This window comes from Lagopus leucura, unplaced genomic scaffold (assembly GCF_019238085.1).
Source record: "Lagopus leucura isolate 7727_CA_CO unplaced genomic scaffold, USGS_WTPT01 Super-Scaffold_100017, whole genome shotgun sequence".
Classification (NCBI taxonomy): domain Eukaryota; kingdom Metazoa; phylum Chordata; class Aves; order Galliformes; family Phasianidae; genus Lagopus; species Lagopus leucura.
Window position 1 is genome coordinate 12,627,718 of NW_024962271.1, and position 19,320 is coordinate 12,647,037.

General features: G+C 34.5%; 1 protein-coding gene across 1 annotated transcript in view; it reads right to left on the minus strand.

The window, feature by feature from the left end:
- The window catches only part of RPGRIP1L (RPGRIP1 like), a 57,018-nt gene that overhangs the window by 15,410 nt on the left and 22,288 nt on the right, over window positions 1-19,320 (minus strand). The window contains 11 exon segments of the mRNA XM_042877218.1: window positions 3,175-3,272; window positions 4,417-4,579; window positions 6,988-7,071; window positions 7,578-7,792; window positions 9,153-9,516; window positions 11,574-11,725; window positions 12,803-13,255; window positions 14,161-14,278; window positions 14,947-15,126; window positions 16,456-16,562; window positions 19,246-19,311. Coding sequence (XP_042733152.1) covers window positions 3,175-3,272; window positions 4,417-4,579; window positions 6,988-7,071; window positions 7,578-7,792; window positions 9,153-9,516; window positions 11,574-11,725; window positions 12,803-13,255; window positions 14,161-14,278; window positions 14,947-15,126; window positions 16,456-16,562; window positions 19,246-19,311 — 2,000 coding nt within the window.

The window sequence follows — 19,320 nt, forward strand, 5'->3', positions numbered from 1 at the left end:
TCACAATCAATTGCTGATGCTTGTTAATAGCTTTTAAGAGACTTCAGTATCTAAATGAAACCCAGAGATCTAAAATGAACCAACAATGACAACTTTCAATAAACCTCTGAGTGCAAGATAATGCACTCTCAGTATCTGCAGTGAAATACAGAGATGTAAACACACCTAAAGAAAAAAAAAAAAAAGTGGGACCACCACCAAATGAACTGGTTTTGCCAGTAATTGCCTTATGGGCATATTTTAAGTTGGAAGCTGACAGCAGTAAATTATATTGTGATAACTGAATGCCGTATTATCTCCTCTACAGATTAAGTGCAGACATAGGGGTGAAAGGGAGGAGGAGTGAATGCAAAAAGAGGTTTTTTTAATATAAAGACCATGCCAAAGAAAACGCAAATTTCCAGTTTTGATGTCTATTTTGAGGATCTGAAACAAGGCTTTTAATCAACGTATTATACATCAAATTGATAATGTTAACTTCTGATTATTCAAATGTATGAAATATTCATAGAGAACTGTCCAAACTTTTACATTTCTCAGACTTCTTTTCTCTATTAATTATCATGCCTGGAAGCTTTTCAGTAAAAGCAGCAGCCATCAGCCTGACTGAACCTGACAAGCTAGCAAGGCCCAATTACACTGGCACTCTCTGGCACTTTGATGTGCTGGAAACGAAAAGAGATAGGGGCAAATTGTATAGCACATTATGTTAATGACCTGATTTAATCCAGCCACTAAACTTTATGTAGCCTGTTAAAAAAGATGCTAACACTAATTACACCACTTTGGAAAGGAAAGAAGGGGACAAGCATTTCATACCGACAAAGTGAAGCTCATAAATGTTGTAAATGAAATGAAACAAAATGAAGTAATCTATGATTAATTATACATCATAGACAAGAAGAAAAGAGAAAGAAGCAAGTGGTACAGCTAAGTAGTGGAAAATCTGTTAGATTCCCTTTATGATCAACATCTCTGAGAAATAACCATGAACTGTCTAATTTGCAACATGCAAAAAAGAAACAGTATGATCTTAAGTAGCTTAAACAGTTTGGCATACAACTTAGATTCATAGGATAATCAGCATAACAATCACTTAAAATCACAAGACTTATTTACACTGTTTGATTACCAGCAGGATACTTATCTCACAAGATAAAAGGCATTGGTTTTTAATCTTTTTAAAAATATGAATTAAGTACCAACTTTCACATGCTGCATTTGGTAAACTAGAAATTTCAAATACATCGATGCCTAATTTTAAAATCAAATTTGTATCGTGTTGCCTTCATAACCTATAGCTTTAATTTTATTATCCACTCTTCTTGCACTTTGTTACCTGATGAACAGATCTACAAAGAGGGAAACTTGAACTCTCTACTTGCTCAGAAATGTTTTCCCATGGTTTTGATAACATGAAATAGAGGATGATAAGGAATGCACAGATAAACCCTATTATTGTTTGACTCGGTACAGATGAGTAGCAGTCATTTAAGTTCTCAAAGTTACAGATGGAAATGCAATGTTTATACATATGTTTTTAGAATGTCTCATTTTCAAAAATACCTTCTTAATCTCCCTCTAGCTGATGTAACTGGTGACATTTAGCATTTCTAAAACCCTTCTACAATTAAAAAAAAAACAAAAAACAATATTTCTCCTGAGAAACATTGCCTAAAATTGCTACTTACTTGGCTAAATTTCAAGAGCCTTTACTTAAATAACAAACAGAAAAATCAAATTACATCTAGGCTGACAGGATATAACAGTATGGTATATCCTTACTCCTTTAAAAGGAGACTAGGACAGTCCAGAGAAGTCTTAACTATTAGAAGTACTGCAATCAATTTCAAGTGCTAGATGCCTGCTTTTCAATATTGTTTGGTGAACATTGCATAAATTATATTATAGAAGTACTAAATGGTCTCATCTTTATAAAGAACTATACTACTCAAATACTGTTTGAAGTACATTTTCCACAATGGTATTATGTTGTATTTCATGTACGTGACTCTATGCTCATTAATTGCAGGTTTTTAGGACAAGCCAAAAGAATGCTACATTTACATGCACACAAATGGAAGCACAAAAAATGTGCTCTGAAATGATACTGTACCTGCACAAACTTTTTTGAAAACCAATCTTTAGTTTTTAAATTATTGTGAAGTCAAAGAAATCTATTTGGCTGCATTGGAACGCATGCAAGGTTTCCACACTATTAACAGCCTCAAGCTTATGCAATTTTAACAACATTTAATCAAATGAATATACTGGGATGTGTCAGTAGATGTACTACAGACTGTGACCAATTATTTTTTTTTCCCCTTCTCTAAAAGCACCAAAAGTAAAAAACACACATTTTCTTAAGTGTGGCAAAGACAAGACTGAAGGAGGACTGAAGAATGAAATAAAGATCTTCAGACATTCATATTAGAACATGCTTAGGGAGATTTTGTCCTTACTAAAATTTGATCTCAGATTTACACTAATTAGAAATCTGTAGTTCCAAGGTTTTGTTGGTCATAACAAATGCAGCACAGAAAGATACCAGTAATTATTAATAAATCTCCTAATTTTCTACAGTTTGTTTTTGGTTGACTCAACACAGGGAAGGATAATATATGGAAATCCCAGACATGGGAACCAAGGTTTTTCTGGCAGCAAAAATCAAATTACAACACTGGTAACAATGACAACAAATCAGGTTGCTAAAGAACAGCAAATAGAGTTAAAGGAACCAAAATGTTCAGAAACATACAAAAACAAATCATGTCATAGAATAGAACAGTTAAACTGTATGAGACCTTCAAAGGCCATCTAAGTTAAACTGCCTGCCCACATCAGGGCTAATCAGAAGTTAAAAATACCAGCGCCTTTCTCTCCACTTCCCATCCTCAGGAGGATGCAGAGAGCAATGAGATAACCTGCAAGTAATGTTTCCTCCAGAAAACTCAAGTGGGCCACTCCTCACAGGAAGTGCCTTCCAGCCCTTTTATGAACTTTGCTGCCCTCTGGATGCTTTCAAGTAACTTAACTTCATTTATATATATATTATGGAATCCAGAACTGCACACAGTATTCAAGGTGAGGCCATACCAGTGCTAAATATATAGTCAGGCTTGACTTTTTTTTTTTCTTAGATTTAGCAGATTGCCATAAAACACTCCAACTGACCTGTAAAATATTTTTGGATATTGGACTTGTAACAATACAGTCGTCGCTGTCAGTTTCCGATTCAGTGGAATCATCTGTGTGTCTATCATCTTCATCTGCTAAAATAAATAAAAAAATGTAGTTAAAAAACACACTGTGTCTGTAGTGAATCTGAGATTTGCTGGAAAACATGACAGTGATATATTAGCTACTCCTGATAAACACTGTACAATGGTGTCCAGTAAAGCACTTCCTTGCGGAAGGCAGGAGTGGCAAACTGACAAACTATTAATGGACTACATTGTTGTTGCCTGTTCTTGTTTTCTAAAAAAATATGAACGTTTCCAAGATTAAAATTAAGTTGTTAAGTAGTTGTTTACTTAACTAGAGTTAAGTAAAGTATCGTTGTTAAGTACAACGATACAAGTCCTGTGAGGAACTTAAGTATAAATATCAGTTAGCTTAATAAAGGACACGGCCTGAATTTTTAGCTCTTCTATGATTAGGTTTAATACCACACACAGCCAAAGAAATACTCTTTTTTTCTTAAATAAAGTAATTCTGTAATGCAGGTAATTATTTTCTAGAGCATTCAGGCCCCTCCTTTCTGAAACAAATTACTTAAAAACGCAATAGGGATTCAACACCTTGATTTCCAATTTTACTAATGATTCTTATGCAGAAGCTGTAAACAGTTAATGTTAAATTTTAACATCCTGTTTGTTTCCCTATTTTAGATATGGCTTATTTTACTAACACACAGTTTAGCTCAAAGGTGGAACCAGTGACCCAGCTGTTATAATCTTGAAATAAATCTGCTTCTTAACAACTTTATGCCACAGATGTGATAAGGCACACTGTCCTTTCACAGCCTGAAAGGGTTTCCAGTATCAGCACTGGCTGTTAGCTGCAGACAAAAGGAGCATGTTCATTAAAACAGTCTTTATAACAGTGTAGTTCTAAGAGAGAATATGAAGACATTCAAAATAGAAGCCAGCTTTCTTTTAATTTTTTATGAATCTGGGTCAGATACCAGATTTTTGCATTCCATTACAATACAGTTTCCATTTGGGATGAAAATAACACTACCATATCCACCACCCATCTACAGCTAAAAGTACACCAGAATATCATTTCTGTCATGAACCTTCTCATAATGAGGCAGCTCCCACTGCTAGTAAGAAATGAGAGGAAAAAAAGAAAAAGAAAGAGACAGATTTATTAAGGAAATATAGCCACTTATTCATAAAGAATGAATTCTACCTTCTGATTCCAGTTCTTCAGATATTTCTGTCTCATTTCCAGAGATAACTGAGCCTTGGCCAGACAGCTGCTCTTCTGGCAAACATGAATGGTCTTCTTTCTCTTGTTGAATTTCTTCAACAGTCTCCTTCACCTTAACATCTGCTAGATTTTCTTGTTTAACCTTACATATTACATGCAACATAAGAATAAATAACATCATAAAACATATCTTGAAAATTATGAAGGTTTAAAACACGAAGATTTGTCACTCACATTCATTATATTTTATGCCTTTTAAACAACTATATTGTTTTGGCAGTATAAGAAGCAATGAAGTTTTCATGTGCAGTAACAAATAAATGATGCAGAAGACCTACAATTCTCAAAGGAGAGGCAGTAAAAAAACAAACAAACAAACATTTTGCTACACCACTGGAACCAAAAGCTTGCCAATTTCCCACAAGAATTTACTCTCACAATCAATTGGACTAATGCAGTATCTTCGCTCTTGGAATGCTATGTATTCAGCAATATTCCAAAGTCACTACTTTTCTGCTTCATTTCCCACCCCATTAAATGATGATAATTTTTTAAATCAAAGACAAAAGCTTTATCCAGACATAGAAGGAAATGAGTAGATATGCCTGTCTTTCTAATGACCAAAAAGAAAAAGTCACAAGAAGGGATCACTTTTTCCCCTTCATATTTCATGTCTGACTTATGAGATAATCCTTAATGATAGCACAGTTTTTAATATACGACTAAAGAGATAATGTAGATACGGAATTCAAAGGCAACATATTAGAAAGAACTGCAAAAACGGAATAATTTCATACCTCCAAAGCATTTGGACCTGTTAGATACTATATAATTAAAAAAATATATAGGTATGAATTTACTGGTGGAGAAATATTTAGACAGGAAATTACATCCTCCTTTGCTTCTCCGCATTAGTATTGCTGTTCCTACTTTCTGCTACAGCTTCTACCTAAAACACTGGAGAATTCTTACAAATGGTTTGGGATTTCAATGGAGATAAATCATTCATCCAATTTTTAGTAAATCCTCTTTCCTCATAATTATGTGCTTAAGATCACAGAATCGTCTGAGTTGGAAGGAATCCTTTCAAGGTCATTTAAGTCCAACTTCCCTGCAATGATCAGGGACATCTACAGATACAGGTTGCTTAGCCTGACCTTGAACGTCTCCCGAGGATAAGGCATTCACCACTTCTCTGGACAACCTGTTCCAGCACCTCTTCATCCTTATGTCACAAAACCTTTTCCTTATGTCCAGCATAAATGTCCTGTTTTAGTTTGAAACTTTTTCCTCTCGTCCCATCGCAATAGACCCTGCTAAAGAATCTGTTCTCTTCTTTCTTACATGGCCCCCCTTTAGATACTGATCTGTTCCATTTGTCTTGCATGAATACATTCGAGCAGAGTCACCACAAGATTCAGACTTCAGAGAAAGTCCAAATATTTTGTGACTTAGTATTAAGTACAGAACTCTTGTCTGTAGCCAGACACTGAGACTCGCTTTTTTAAAGCCAGGACAGCGGAGCACCCATTAATGAACAACTCTTGCTAGAGATCAAATAGCTAAATCTCTGCCTTAGACAACCATACTTCGTGAAAAATTATCAAATTTTAAGAGGCTGCTGTTCAGATAGCTGAAGGTGTTGTGCCTGTAACCATACATCTGACATCTCAGTTGATTTCTCTCATATTGTACTTCATTCATATTTCTAGTCTGTGATATGAAGCTCAGAATAAAGCTCTAGTCATAGTAAACTAAGCAATAGCAGAAAGAGCTGTGAACAGAAAATGTATGTTACAACTGAAAAATAAATTCAATCAAGGTATTTGCAAATGGAAAAAAAAAAATCTTCACAGCAAATTTTTAAGAATGCATAAGTTACTTGCAACGCAATATTAACAAAAATACTCATAACATTTTAATCATTAACTGTTAGAGAACCAACAATGAATTAAAGGATGTGATTAATACAGTCAGTGCCCAGCTAAAAATCAAATAAAAATTTAAAGCATGTTTGAATTACTTCCATGCAGATCCTTTTAGACTACAGAAGGATGTGCAAAAGACACTTTACTGCATGTCTTGAAATATAATTGTTTCCATAGCATGTGTAGTTGCAGCTGATAAAACTTGTGCAGAAGTGACTATGAATGGTGTCAAATTTTGTATCCTATTGGTACAAAACTTCAAATTGGTTTCAATCAACTTAATTTCTACAGTCACTTAAATGTTTGCGTGAGTGGTTAATAGAAGTCACTTTAATAATCTGGAGAGCTAAGAAACAGTGCAGAGACTGTTAACCAGTCCTGTGGGAATCTGCTATAAACCCATGAAAATGGAAGCTCAAAAGCTGCGTAAGACAGCAAGCAATTTTGAGGAGCCTGTATTGTTTTCTAATCTCTATGAAGTACTACGTTATCATTCACTGCCTTGGACATGCCACCTTTTTTAGCTGACTGTTCTCGATTACTAGCTCTACACTTTGTGCACACTGTGACCTAAGAAGGTCTCCTTGCTTCAATATGCACAAACATAATACATTAAACTTACTGTCACCTGTACTGAACTGGCATTCACAAATGACACTTTCTTGTCTGTTGGAGCTGTACGGCGTCTTGGTTTCGGTACGGGTACCTATAATATAAAAATAAAGGTGAAGTTCATTTATTGGCATATTTGAATCATCTTGAGTAAATTCTGAGAGACCCTAATTTTTCATTTTAGACAAATGAAATGGTCCTAACTTCAATTCTAAATAGGAGAGATGATGTAGTTTTTCTTTGAATAATTTCCCCAAAAACTGAGATCTCTTCCAGAATTAAGCCACAAATGAGTGTAACACTCTACAGAAAATCTATGGAATGCAAAGTGAGTTCCATGTGAGAAATTATTGTAGGACTATCCTAAGCAGTATCATACATCTGAAAGAATGAGTTACTACTGCTTATCTTCAAAAAGTTTTGAATACAAGAAAGATTTTACTTCCCAATGGAAGTCCAAGATAGAAGTTACATGAAGCATTTGTACTACGCGCTGTTTTACAGTAAGGACAAATCCTGGTCATCAGAGAAGATCTAAGTGATCTGCTGCAGTAGGTCTTTCGTATCTCTTAGCTTTTTCAAGTTTGTTACATTACTTACTGTCACTGATGAAGTTAAAGAAGGAGAGAAGGTTGGAGGTTGCGTTTCTTCTTCTGAAACTAATTTAGGTGCCACTGATTTCTTATTCTGAATGTAATTCTCTGAGTCTGAAGCCACTGCGGCTCCACTCGGTGGTTGGTAGGCAAACTTCCACTTTAACATAACTCTGATAGCACCAGTAACTCTTCTTTCAGAATCTGTTATTTCAAATGTACCTGACAACAAAAAGTAAATTTCATCTGAATAGGCTGGATACAGTGAATTGCAGTGCAAAGCAAAACGTGATTCAAGCACAACAGTTTTTGCAGTCCCCATTTTACTAAGTATTTCATTATTGGAATAAAGCCACAATATTGTGTTTTTTTAGAGTCAAGTATACCTAATTAATATTAAAGATATTCAGAAATACAGAATTTAGTATGAACAGGACTACTACATCCTTTCAAAATGTCTTGTAGGTTCTCTGGTAACCTAATACAAGATAAGTAATTCTTACTAACATGGTTCAAAATTTTTTAACTTAAACATTCTCATTTTCTACTAATACTTATTTTTGTTAAATATATAAATTGAATTTTAAAATCCATCCATTGCCAAATATTTATCAAAGACGAAACATTAAATTCACTTGGAATTTTTTGCCTATTTTCCCTTTCTGTGGAGGTAATTATAAATTACATTTTACAGTAATCATATCATAAAATTTTCAATAAACAATTCCATATGCATCTTATAGTTGGTAATCAAAACAATCATTAAGCAGGTTTTGTGTTATATATGCCACAGCAAATTTGTAAATGATATTAATTTGTGGGTGAATTTTCACACAGAATGGAAAAATGGGCCTGACAGTCCTGAAGTTCTATGATAGCAAATGCAAAGTCCTGCATCTGCCCCAGAATATCTTCAAGAAGCAGTAGAGGCTGGGGGTTGATAAGCAACAAGCAGCCTTCCTTGCAGGGAAGAGAAAAAAAAACTGGTCCTGTTTTGAGTAACATAATAGGAGCCAGTAAAGCTGTGTTTTTGCAACAATGAAGACCAACTGCACTCCAGATTCCATCAGCCAGAATTCTTACTCTATTTAACACCTATGAGATGGCATCTGGAATACCGTAGCCACTCCTGCACAACAACAGACATTGACACATTTGAGCAAGTCAATTGGAGGACTACCAAGAAATTCAGGGAGTTGGAGCACATGACATAGAAGAGCCTCAAAGAAGCGGATTTGCTTGACCTTCAGAAAAGACAGCTCTGACTGGAGGTATGTTATTGCTGTCTGCAACCACTACTTATAGAATGTAGAAAAGATGGAACCATGGGTGCACAGCAGGAAGAGGAGAGCCAACAGTTAAGTTGAAATATTGGAAAGAAAAAGGTGCTTTCCTTCTTTTTTTTATTTTTTTTTTTTAAATCACAGAGGAAGTCAAACACTGGAACAAGTGCCAACCTGACAGTAGATCTCTATTCTTTGAGATACTCCAAATTTCACTAGGCGAAGTTCTAAAGATATTTAAAAGATATATTAAACAAGAAGTGAAGATTTTGTTAGGTTTGAAGAGATCAAATTCTTACCTGAGATAGATCTGTTAGATGCTAAGGGAATAAGAGGCACATTGGCTTTCCCTAAATAGCCATCTTCTCCCACTTCGGCATCATCAAATACATAAAATGTTAAGGATTCCCATTTCAAGTATTGGTCTAGCTCTGCAGTCATTGGCATTTGGAAACACATACAGTCATCTATTTCTGGGTTGCTGCTGCTAGGAATGATGCAAGTATCATGGTGTGCAAAATCGAAAAACTTGTAGACAACATACGAATTTGGCTGAAGATGTTTCTTTTGGGATTGTAGACGGTTACAACATTTTATTGTAACAAGGAGCTCATTTAAATCGCCATCTGTTGAAGTGCTGACTTGGGCAGTTCTGGGAATTGGCTGTTTTATATGAAAAGGAAGTTGAATTTAAAAATTAGAATTCTTATGTCGGCATACTAAGAGATACATAAATAGAACAAATAAGTTATCTAGATGACATCCAACTACTGTTTAACTTTCTATGCCAAAATCTAATTCATTCCATAAATTCAACTACAACCCTCTTTGATTGCAGGTGTAAGGAGATAAGAGATTAATCCCTTCACGAATGTGATTATTTGCCTAATTCTTCTAAAATATTGTGACCTCTTTGCCATTTGATTATCATGGTAGCAAAGTGTTAAGGATGATTCCACTTTAAGTGGAATGATTATGCCACTTTAAAACCACGGAGTCTGATTTTGAAAGCTACTCTGTGTCAAGACAAAAAGAACTGCAGTTCTTTATATATGTACTGTTCAATAATTAAAATAGCACAGCAGATTTGCCTTCCCTTTTCTTTCTCCAAAACCTTTGTATTAACAAAGAAATGACAAAAATCAGCACACAAACAGCAAAAATATATGTTTGAAGTGGAATAAGAAAATGGGTAAATTAATAAAAATTAAAGAACAGCACAAAAGCCCAAATCATACAACTGTCTTTGAAGAAGCAATCCCCAACTACATTCACCCCATAAGGCTCTGCTTTCTTTTATGCGAATGTGTCACAGCTAATTTCATTCTTCGTACGTAATTATCTGGCTTATGGAACTCAGAGTTCTGTCTTGTGGTATTTGGGGGAACATGAATCAATTTGATTTTGCATGATAACATGGTAAATATTTTTATTAAATAACCCACAATGAAATTGGCAGAGACAGCCAATCATGATAGTTTCAGATTTTCCTGAATGTGTAACATTTTACACTATTATTTCTAGGCTACAAACAGAATTGGGAAAAAGAGTCTTTATAGCAGTTTATGTATAGTTCACATTTCCATGATTTCTGCCACTCATAAAGGACGGAGTTTTATATTTATGTGTTTAACTAGTGAAAACCTAAATTTTGGAACACACAACTGAAGGTATTTCTGCAGCTCCAGACTAATAGAAACTGTAACATAATGTAACCACCTGCACCATTTCTACATGACTTTCAGTTTCTGTATGAAGCATCTCTGAGAACTGCAGTGTTTCAAACATCTACTTTAAAAACTGTTCATTTCTGCAATTTCTCCTGTTCTATTTCCTCAACAACCAGCATATTTCAATTGCTTGAATTTCCAGTTTTCGAATAATTACAACAAAATGCTCTGCTCCAACAAAATGCTCTCCTTATCTTCCATCTGTGTTTGGATTTGTAACGTAGCTAGAAATAACAATAAAAAAATAGAGAAAACTACAGATTTGAGCATTTCACAATGGCCAGATTTTAAGAGTCAGTTAAAAATACCTTGGAGTTAAAAATACCTTTGAGTAAAAACTGATTTAAAGCAAATGTTACACTGTTGTCAAGCCCAAAGATACTCTGAAAATATCTACACTGACCCTTCACAGAATTTGTACATCATACTTCCCAGCATACATTAGGGAATCAGTACAGATTTTGGTTTAATATAAACTCACATGGTTGTATAGTAAAGAACATTAAAGTCATGCTAGACATAGAGTTGTTTTTATCAGTTAGTTTAGCAAATAAATCACTACCACATAAAGTTTTATATCACGATAATTCTCTTCATCAAGTAATAAATGAAATAAAAACAAAAAGTTTTTTATTATCTCAATGTCAATGTATGCAAACATTATGAACTTTTAAAACTTTCTGAACAATTGCTTCATCTGTAATACCTCACTGAGATCTGGCTGGTTTAACATTCCTGAATAATCCACTACGATACAATGTAAACAAAATCTGGCTTTTACAGGTTAAGAGAAATAAACACAATATTTATGTAATAATTTCAAATGTTCTAATGACAGTCTATAAAAGTAAGCAACTGAAGTTTAAGACTTTGCCTCTTCAGCAAAACTCCAGCTGTGCCAATGTGGAAAAAAGAAAATGCAATGGGGAAAAAAAAAAAAAAATAATCCAAGAGTTAATCCAAAGCTACGTAATACAAAACCAAGCATACCTGGAATGGTGATCCGTCTTCCCTCAAACTGGGTGTTATATACCCTCGAGCTTTGGACTTCTCTTTGTAAAGACCAATGGATCGATCCATAGGAGCTCGGAACCGGATCCAGTATTCTAAAGTACCAAAACCTTCGACGTTTCCATTCACTCCTAAGGAAAGATGGAATCACACTTTCACTTCATCTTAGAATGACTTCAAAACAATGATTTAGATTAAAAGAAACAACAACACATCCCAAAGCCAAACCAAAACCCCACTGTAGATCCTACTATTTGAAGTATTTTCTACTGTAACCAGACCTTTTCTGCCCTTTTGATGCTTTGTGAGTATTAATTACAAGCAGACCTCTTACCTCTTCAGCAGACTTAACAGTTATAACTACAACCATAATTTCTTCTGTTACATATTGATGAAGGGTGAGGGTAGATAACTATGACATTTGGGCCAAGTATCAAGCACTGATATTTGACAGTCTTATAAAGCAGAAACATTTTAGGTTTTCATGCATATTACACTCATCAGATTAGTTATATACGTGAGAGTAAAATAATTTAGTTTCATTTAAGCTCATTACAAGATCTGATTGAAATTATTTTTTCATAGTTAAGTAAGTAGTTAAGTAAGCCACCTTGTACAAACAGTGGTCTTAGAGAATGAAGGAAGCCTGCATTAAACAACTAAACCACAAATAATATATAAAACAATAATGAAAAATGAAAGAGAATGTCAGATTTTGAAGATCTTCTCTGCAGTGTTCATAGAAAAACAGTGAAATATGAGTAGTACAACAGTGCGAACAAGAACATTGCTCTAACTACCTTTCTCCACGCTGTCATCATATAATTATATTGAGAAACTAATACTATCTTAATAAAATCACCTTTACTTGTCTAATTACACTTGGTAAGTAACTTCTGTACAAGACAAAGAATCTCCTGCTATTTTTAGACAAGATTCTCTAATGCTATTTTCAGCATGTAGTAAACTTCTAATATGTCACATCAGGTGATTTTATTAATGTCATCTTTGTACTCATTGATTATTGGTAAAATTGTACCTGTCTGAAGAGCTAGAATCAACAAAAATGCTGCACATCCAATGTAAAAGTTTTTTTAATCCATTCCTTTTTCTTTTTAAATAGCAATACATAAATTAATTGGTGATCAAACATAGATTACTGGTCACATCATCACACCAAACAAAATACTTTTTCATATGTTAATTACCGACTAAATCTTCCGAGCCGTAGATCCTCCCATTCTGTTCCAGGGTTTCATGGAGGGCCACCTGGCATATTGCTACTGTTTCATGGTCTCTGCCATATGCATGATGAAACTCAAGAGTGATACTGCTATTCCTCAAGTAGTTCAAGAAGCAGTCATCAATCTTCACGCGATGCTGAGAAGTAAAGTGATATAACTGGGTATTTCCATACAAAACAGGAGTTGTTTGAAGTTGGAAGTCATAAAATGTAAAACAACAAAAAGTTGCAGGTTCATGGTCACCAAAAGCATGCACAGCTGCAGAAGACAAGATCACTCTGTTGATATGAATTTCAAAAAGGCCCTGTCCTCTTTCTAAATGTAGAGTTGCATCAGATTTATTCACTGGATTGACTGGCAGTATTTCTGGTCTGGGTTTGTACCGTTTAGTACTGTAGACAACATCTCTCAGTTGGGCTGCAATAAAGAAAATGGGAGCTACAACATGACTGTTTAAAAATCAAATATAATTCATGCTTGCTCAGAGAAGTAAAAGTATAATTCAATTATATTAACAATATTAAATTCTTAAATAAAAAACAAACAACCGACACAAATTGCACACTTCAAATCAGACATCCATGGCTAGCTTACCATGCTGAAAATATTCATACAATGCAGTTGCATCAGTATAACACAGACTGCTAGAAATTAATAACAGTAAAAAGCCAAAATGCAGAAGCCTCATATGATGATCAAAGTAAGTATTTTTATGCTAAAATTCAGCAGAAACTTAAGAAGTGTATTTTTGAAGGGTTGAACTACAAATTATATTACGTGCTGAGGAAAGAAAGAATAAATGGTTACAGAATTAAGACATAAATCATCATGCAGTCCTTCAGCACAGAACATGCAACTTGGAGACAAAATATGATGAATGTTGTTACATTGAGCTTAGTGAGTTATCCTGTTTTGGGCTTCCATTTTCTATTTATACTATACAATAAGGTCATTAAAACAATTTCAGATTCATGATGTTAAAATATTCTGTAGGCATATTATGCCATAACTTTGAAAGGTTTTGCAACACACAAAAAGTTACGTAATTACTGAACAGCAAAATAAAAAAATTTGACCACAAACACATAATTTACCCATAGAGGCTTGGCCACTTATACTGCAACAGTTGCAGCATATAAAGCACCTTCTTGACTTTTATTTAATAAGTAACAAGTCAATAAAACATCATAGATAACGGGCCATGGAGGACCTGATCTTTCTGTTAGTTTCAAGAATTAAAAGGCGTTTCACCCGATGAACAAGCTTTGCAATCTAAGAACAATAAAAAAAAATTGAAGGAATTAAATATGATTCAAAAATACCTTCAAGGTTTTTGATGCATTCAGCCCTACTATCAAGAAGATGGACATACTTTTCTATTTTTAACTCATAGCCTTTCTGTAGACTTTCCATCTTCTGCGCCATTGCCTCAAATTCAGTCTGAAAAAAAAAAATTACATGTGAAAAGGACCACTGAAGCATATCTACATTGATATTGCACACGCTTTTGGCTACAAAAGAGAAAATACAGTTAGGTTTAAGAATTTGCAGTAAAGAAAAATAGCAAATTTTAATTCAACACCACAGCAATCAGTTCTAATTTTAGCAAATTCTAAAATTATTATTGAGGAAAACTGACTAGTGATTCATCCAGAATAATATTCCTAATAGTTTTTGTAAAGATTGTATTATTAAACCTCAGATGGATCAAATGAAAACCAAAATATCATCTGCAATAATCCAGCACAAGAGGCTGAAAGCAGAGCGCTGTGAAAAAGGAAGCTTCATAGATAAGTGTGCGTATTGTTTTTCCTGTGTGGGCCTGATAAGAGCTCTGAGATAATCCCATGAAACCAAAAGCTTAAGGGCTCTAAACAGGGTGAGTTAAAAGATTGAAATTGCAGTTATTTGGATCTTGTGGTTTTTGAACACTTCTTTCAGCATGAACAAATTTTATGTTAGGTTACTTCATAAAACAGACTGGCTTGGATGATGAATTTGGAAGCTTGAATTATAACTTCATTTTTTCACGATGGAACAAGTTCCAGTGCTACAGATATTGAAATGTTATCATTGTGTTATCTACCACTATGAGTGGAGTTTAATACCTTGTAACCTTTGTTAATCTTATGCTGTACAACTAACATATTCCTTGTCTTTTCAAGTTCGTGCACTGTTTCCACATGTATTAATTGCAGCTTCTTCATGGAATGTTCCAAATCTTCAGGGCTACCATCACCTTCTTTTTCCAAACATAAAAGGTCCCCATTCTGCTGCTGCTTTCGAACCTAGAGCAAATTTTAAAAATTACTAGAGAATTACTCTTGCAAAATATCTAGATGTTTTTGTGCATAGTTTAATATAGCACTGAAAGGAGGACACATGGTAACACAAAATAAAAATGCCATGGACCTGCACCCGCCACAATTTTATTTAGTAATGTAAACTTCCAATTGTTGTACATTTCAAATATATGAGATATTCAGAAGCAATCACTCTTCTCAATCCACCTCATGCATTTACCTTCTATATACTCGATAACTACGCTCCAGTGAATGCCCAAGCCTACATTACTGCTATTACTAATACTGATGTTTCATTTTTTATCTTCTTGCTTTACTTCTTTTGTTATCATTACAGAATTATTAGCTTTCAAGTAGCAGTAAGATTCTACTTATCATAAACTTTATAAATTTCAGTAAACATGGTTTAAATTAAATGCAAGTCTTCAAGAACAGTGGAAACTTAAAGCACTCAATTCTTTCCTGCTCACTTTCAATTCAGTTCTGACAAAAAATAAAACTACAACTTATGAGCAAGAGAAAAAAAAAACAGCTTTTTCTATGTATTTCTCTATTAGTAAACATAGACAGGGCAACTAGTTAGCTGTGAGGTTGCTCTAGCACTTTTTCAGAGCTACAGTTAGAATGTGCTCAAAACAAATGAAAGAATTAAAAAAAGAAAATGTTTTTAATCAACATTACAGGAAGAACAAGATAGTGCGATTGCTCATTTAAATGAGAAAGAGCAAGTTTTTCAGAAAACACTACAGAATCTGGCTTGAATTCCCCTTTAGCGTTATTGCAAATCCTACACAACTCTAGGTATGAAATCCTAGTGAAATCTAGGTAACTTTAAATTTCATTCTCAAAATTTTCATCTTTCCTTTTGCTTCACTGTAACTGAAAAATGACCTGTGCACACATACATGCAGGAAGCACGAACTACTGCAGAAACAATCCAGCCCTTGAGAACCCAAGGCATTGTGTCCGAAACAGGTAACAGGAAATAGTGAACCAAGAACTAAAACATTTTTAAAAATGAAGAAGAAAAGAACAAAGAATTCTTTGCAAGTTATCTTTATGAGCAAGAGAGCTTCATTGAGTTCTGTTGCATCAACATCAACATAACATTCCTGAAAGACAAATACTCAGTGAAGAGGCGGTATCAGATGTGAATGAACATTGAAGAAATACATTCAGGATAACAAGATGCATTCTCACAAGACCACTAGACATGACATTTTGAATATTATTCTTTTACTTTCAAGAAGTATTTGCACTACAAATAAAGCACAGAATGTTTTTCTTGGTCGTTTTCTAAAAAGAAGATTTTACCTTGGTCAATGAATTCATGCGATTTTTCAGTTCATCTAGCTCTTGCTTACTTTCCAGGTAGGATGATTGCAGGTCTTTGTTCTCCTGCATCAGCTTTTCCTTTTGATCTGAACATGGGGAAATAACAAAACATTGCTTAACTATAACCAAAATCAGCTTGCTTTTTCATATTACTATATGCATTAAAATGACACTGAAAGAAGTAGAAACTACATCTACATTGAAATACATTCTACATTGAAATCTTATACTAGCAGCAAACTAGGAGGGAGCTGGGTAGGAACCTGCTTAGGTCTGGTAGATGTGTACAGATTAAAAAAAAAAAAAGACAACCTAAACATTCTTACATTTATGAGGATTGAACTGACAGCATCAAAAATCTACACTTCACATATTTGCAGACAGACCAATAGGCAAGGCTATATAGTATGACTTCACTGGGTTTTTGCTTTTGGGGAAGGTTGGGGAAGAGAAGAGAGAGTCTGAGTTCTCAGTCTGAATAACTTAACACAATTTCACTTCTCAGTCAATGAATGAAGAGATTTTCTATAAATACCCACTAATGCAGAGCTATTTCCACACTGACTTACCAGGAGCAACAGGAAGAAATTTGTTTTGTGATAGAAAAAACATCAGGATTAGAACAAATAATTTAGCTATAGCAGCCTGCTTTCTTTCACACAGAAAAGTTTTAAAAACACAGAAGTTTCTAAGGAACAAGTAGTACTTTCCTGTACGCTCTCCTCCCCAGTTAAGTTATTCTCTTGAGAACAGTGTATTTTCACCTTTTTTTTTCTGCTGCATTTTTTATATAATGCATTGAAATACCATGAATTCATATTCCAGATCAGAACGATAGAAACGTTAACTGTCAGCTTGACAGGCAAGCATTAGCTGTTGTAACTCCCATCTGCACTGGTGGGAGTTGATGGGTATAATATTACACACTTAGTTGAGAATATATACTATAGCTTTCAACAGATATTCCACAATATCATTTTAATGCTGGAATCTTTTCCCGTTGACCTTCAGGGCATGAAGCACAACTTCACTATTTTCACAGAATAGCTATTCAGTTTTGAGTATTGAACTCAGCAGGAAACAGGTGGCTGAAATACTGGTCTCAAGGGGTTGGGCATGTTTCAAAAACTGACATCAGGTTAGTTTTAATTTTGCAGAGTTTATATATCAAATGACATCTTCACTAAAAATAAATCATCTGTAGAACCATTCATTGATCCTTTACACAGTAGTCTTCTCACCCATGCATGCTGGGAGTCCGCAGGAGCCATTTTCAATTCAAATACCAACTAACCAGTAAAGCTTTAATTCTCTGCAGTCACGAGAAAAAAGCAATGTATTTGTACATCTGAGAAGAGACTACACTAAGCTCAAAAAAAAAAAAAAAAAAAAAAAAAAAAAAAAGCTAAAAATAATCAAGTATATAAGAAAACAGTTAAGCCTTCTGATAAATACAGGAGTGAGACAGCGGTGAGGGCGGTAACTTGTAGACTCTCCGAAGTAATATATTCAATGGCTGTTGGGTGGGGGGTCTCTCACAGGAAAAAAAAGAATCTCCCATGCTGACGTTGTTTCTTTTTCCTACATTATAAACTGAGATCTGAGTTGGAGCTTTTTTCAGGAATGAGGAGACAAGATATTCCTCTTCAAGCATTCTTATCAAACTGTCACTGATTTTCTGTCGTTTTCTGTCCACAGCAGCAATCTTAGTTCACTGCTTTTCTAATAGCCCCAGTGAAGGTTTTATAGATATTTTTAATATGGCAAACTATTAAGGGTAAGCATGAGAGAAGTTCTGCATTAGTTCTAGGCATCCAGTTAGGACAAAAAGTAATTCAATTCTTCTGCTTTTAAAAATGATGGCAGTGAAGACAGATACCCCGAAATATTACACTGCTTAAGTTTTTCCAAAGACAAAAATCCTAGATATACAGACCTTGAAGGGTGTTAGAAAATCCACTTAAGCTGTAGCAAATTCAATGCAACAGAAACTGAAAACATAGTATCCTGTTGATCTATAAGCCCTGAAGGCCTATTTTGGGAAGGGCTGGTAAAGGTGAACATGAGCCATAATCATACAAACTACTTACAAGTTCTCTCACTTCATTCTGTTAGACTGACCACAAGTGTGCTACCTCTTAAAAATACACACTTAAGGAAAAAAATCTGTAGAGTATTTGGTTTACTTCCTGTCCGTTCTCTCTCTGTAAACTTCTTGTTGGCACAATATATCACAATATTGAGATAACAGATTGCTAGGTTCTAAAGATTCCCTGAGTTGTTCTACATCACAGGAAAAACACATATGAAATCAGATTTTGAGAAGAACAAACCTGTTGTTACTGTAAATGTACACAACTGTGAATAAAAATGTGTGTACACTCAAAATACAAAAATAATCTAAATTCACTAAATTGAAGGGTCTATATAGATTTCATGTACCATTTATTGTACTCACACAATAAATGAATTTAGACTAGTGGCTTAAAAGTGGAAAAAGACTGTCTTCTTGCCTATAAGGGGGAAAATATTGACCCACTGAAGAATTAATGCAATTGGAGTTTAAGAATCTTCATTCAACACATAACCTGTATTGAGTCAATTTCTGTACTAAGGATAGTCATAACTTAAGCACGCTTTTCCACGTCCTTGTAAAAGTCAGCTTTGAATTCACCGCTACTAAGAAACTACATTTTTCTGCAGAATATATCCATACTCCAACACCAGAGAAATTCACATCATGAAAAAACAGTTACTTCAAAAATGTACCTCTCTCTACTTTGAGCTTGTCAAGGATTTCATCTTTCTCTGCTAAACTAGACTTGATAGCAGTCTCTAGTTCAT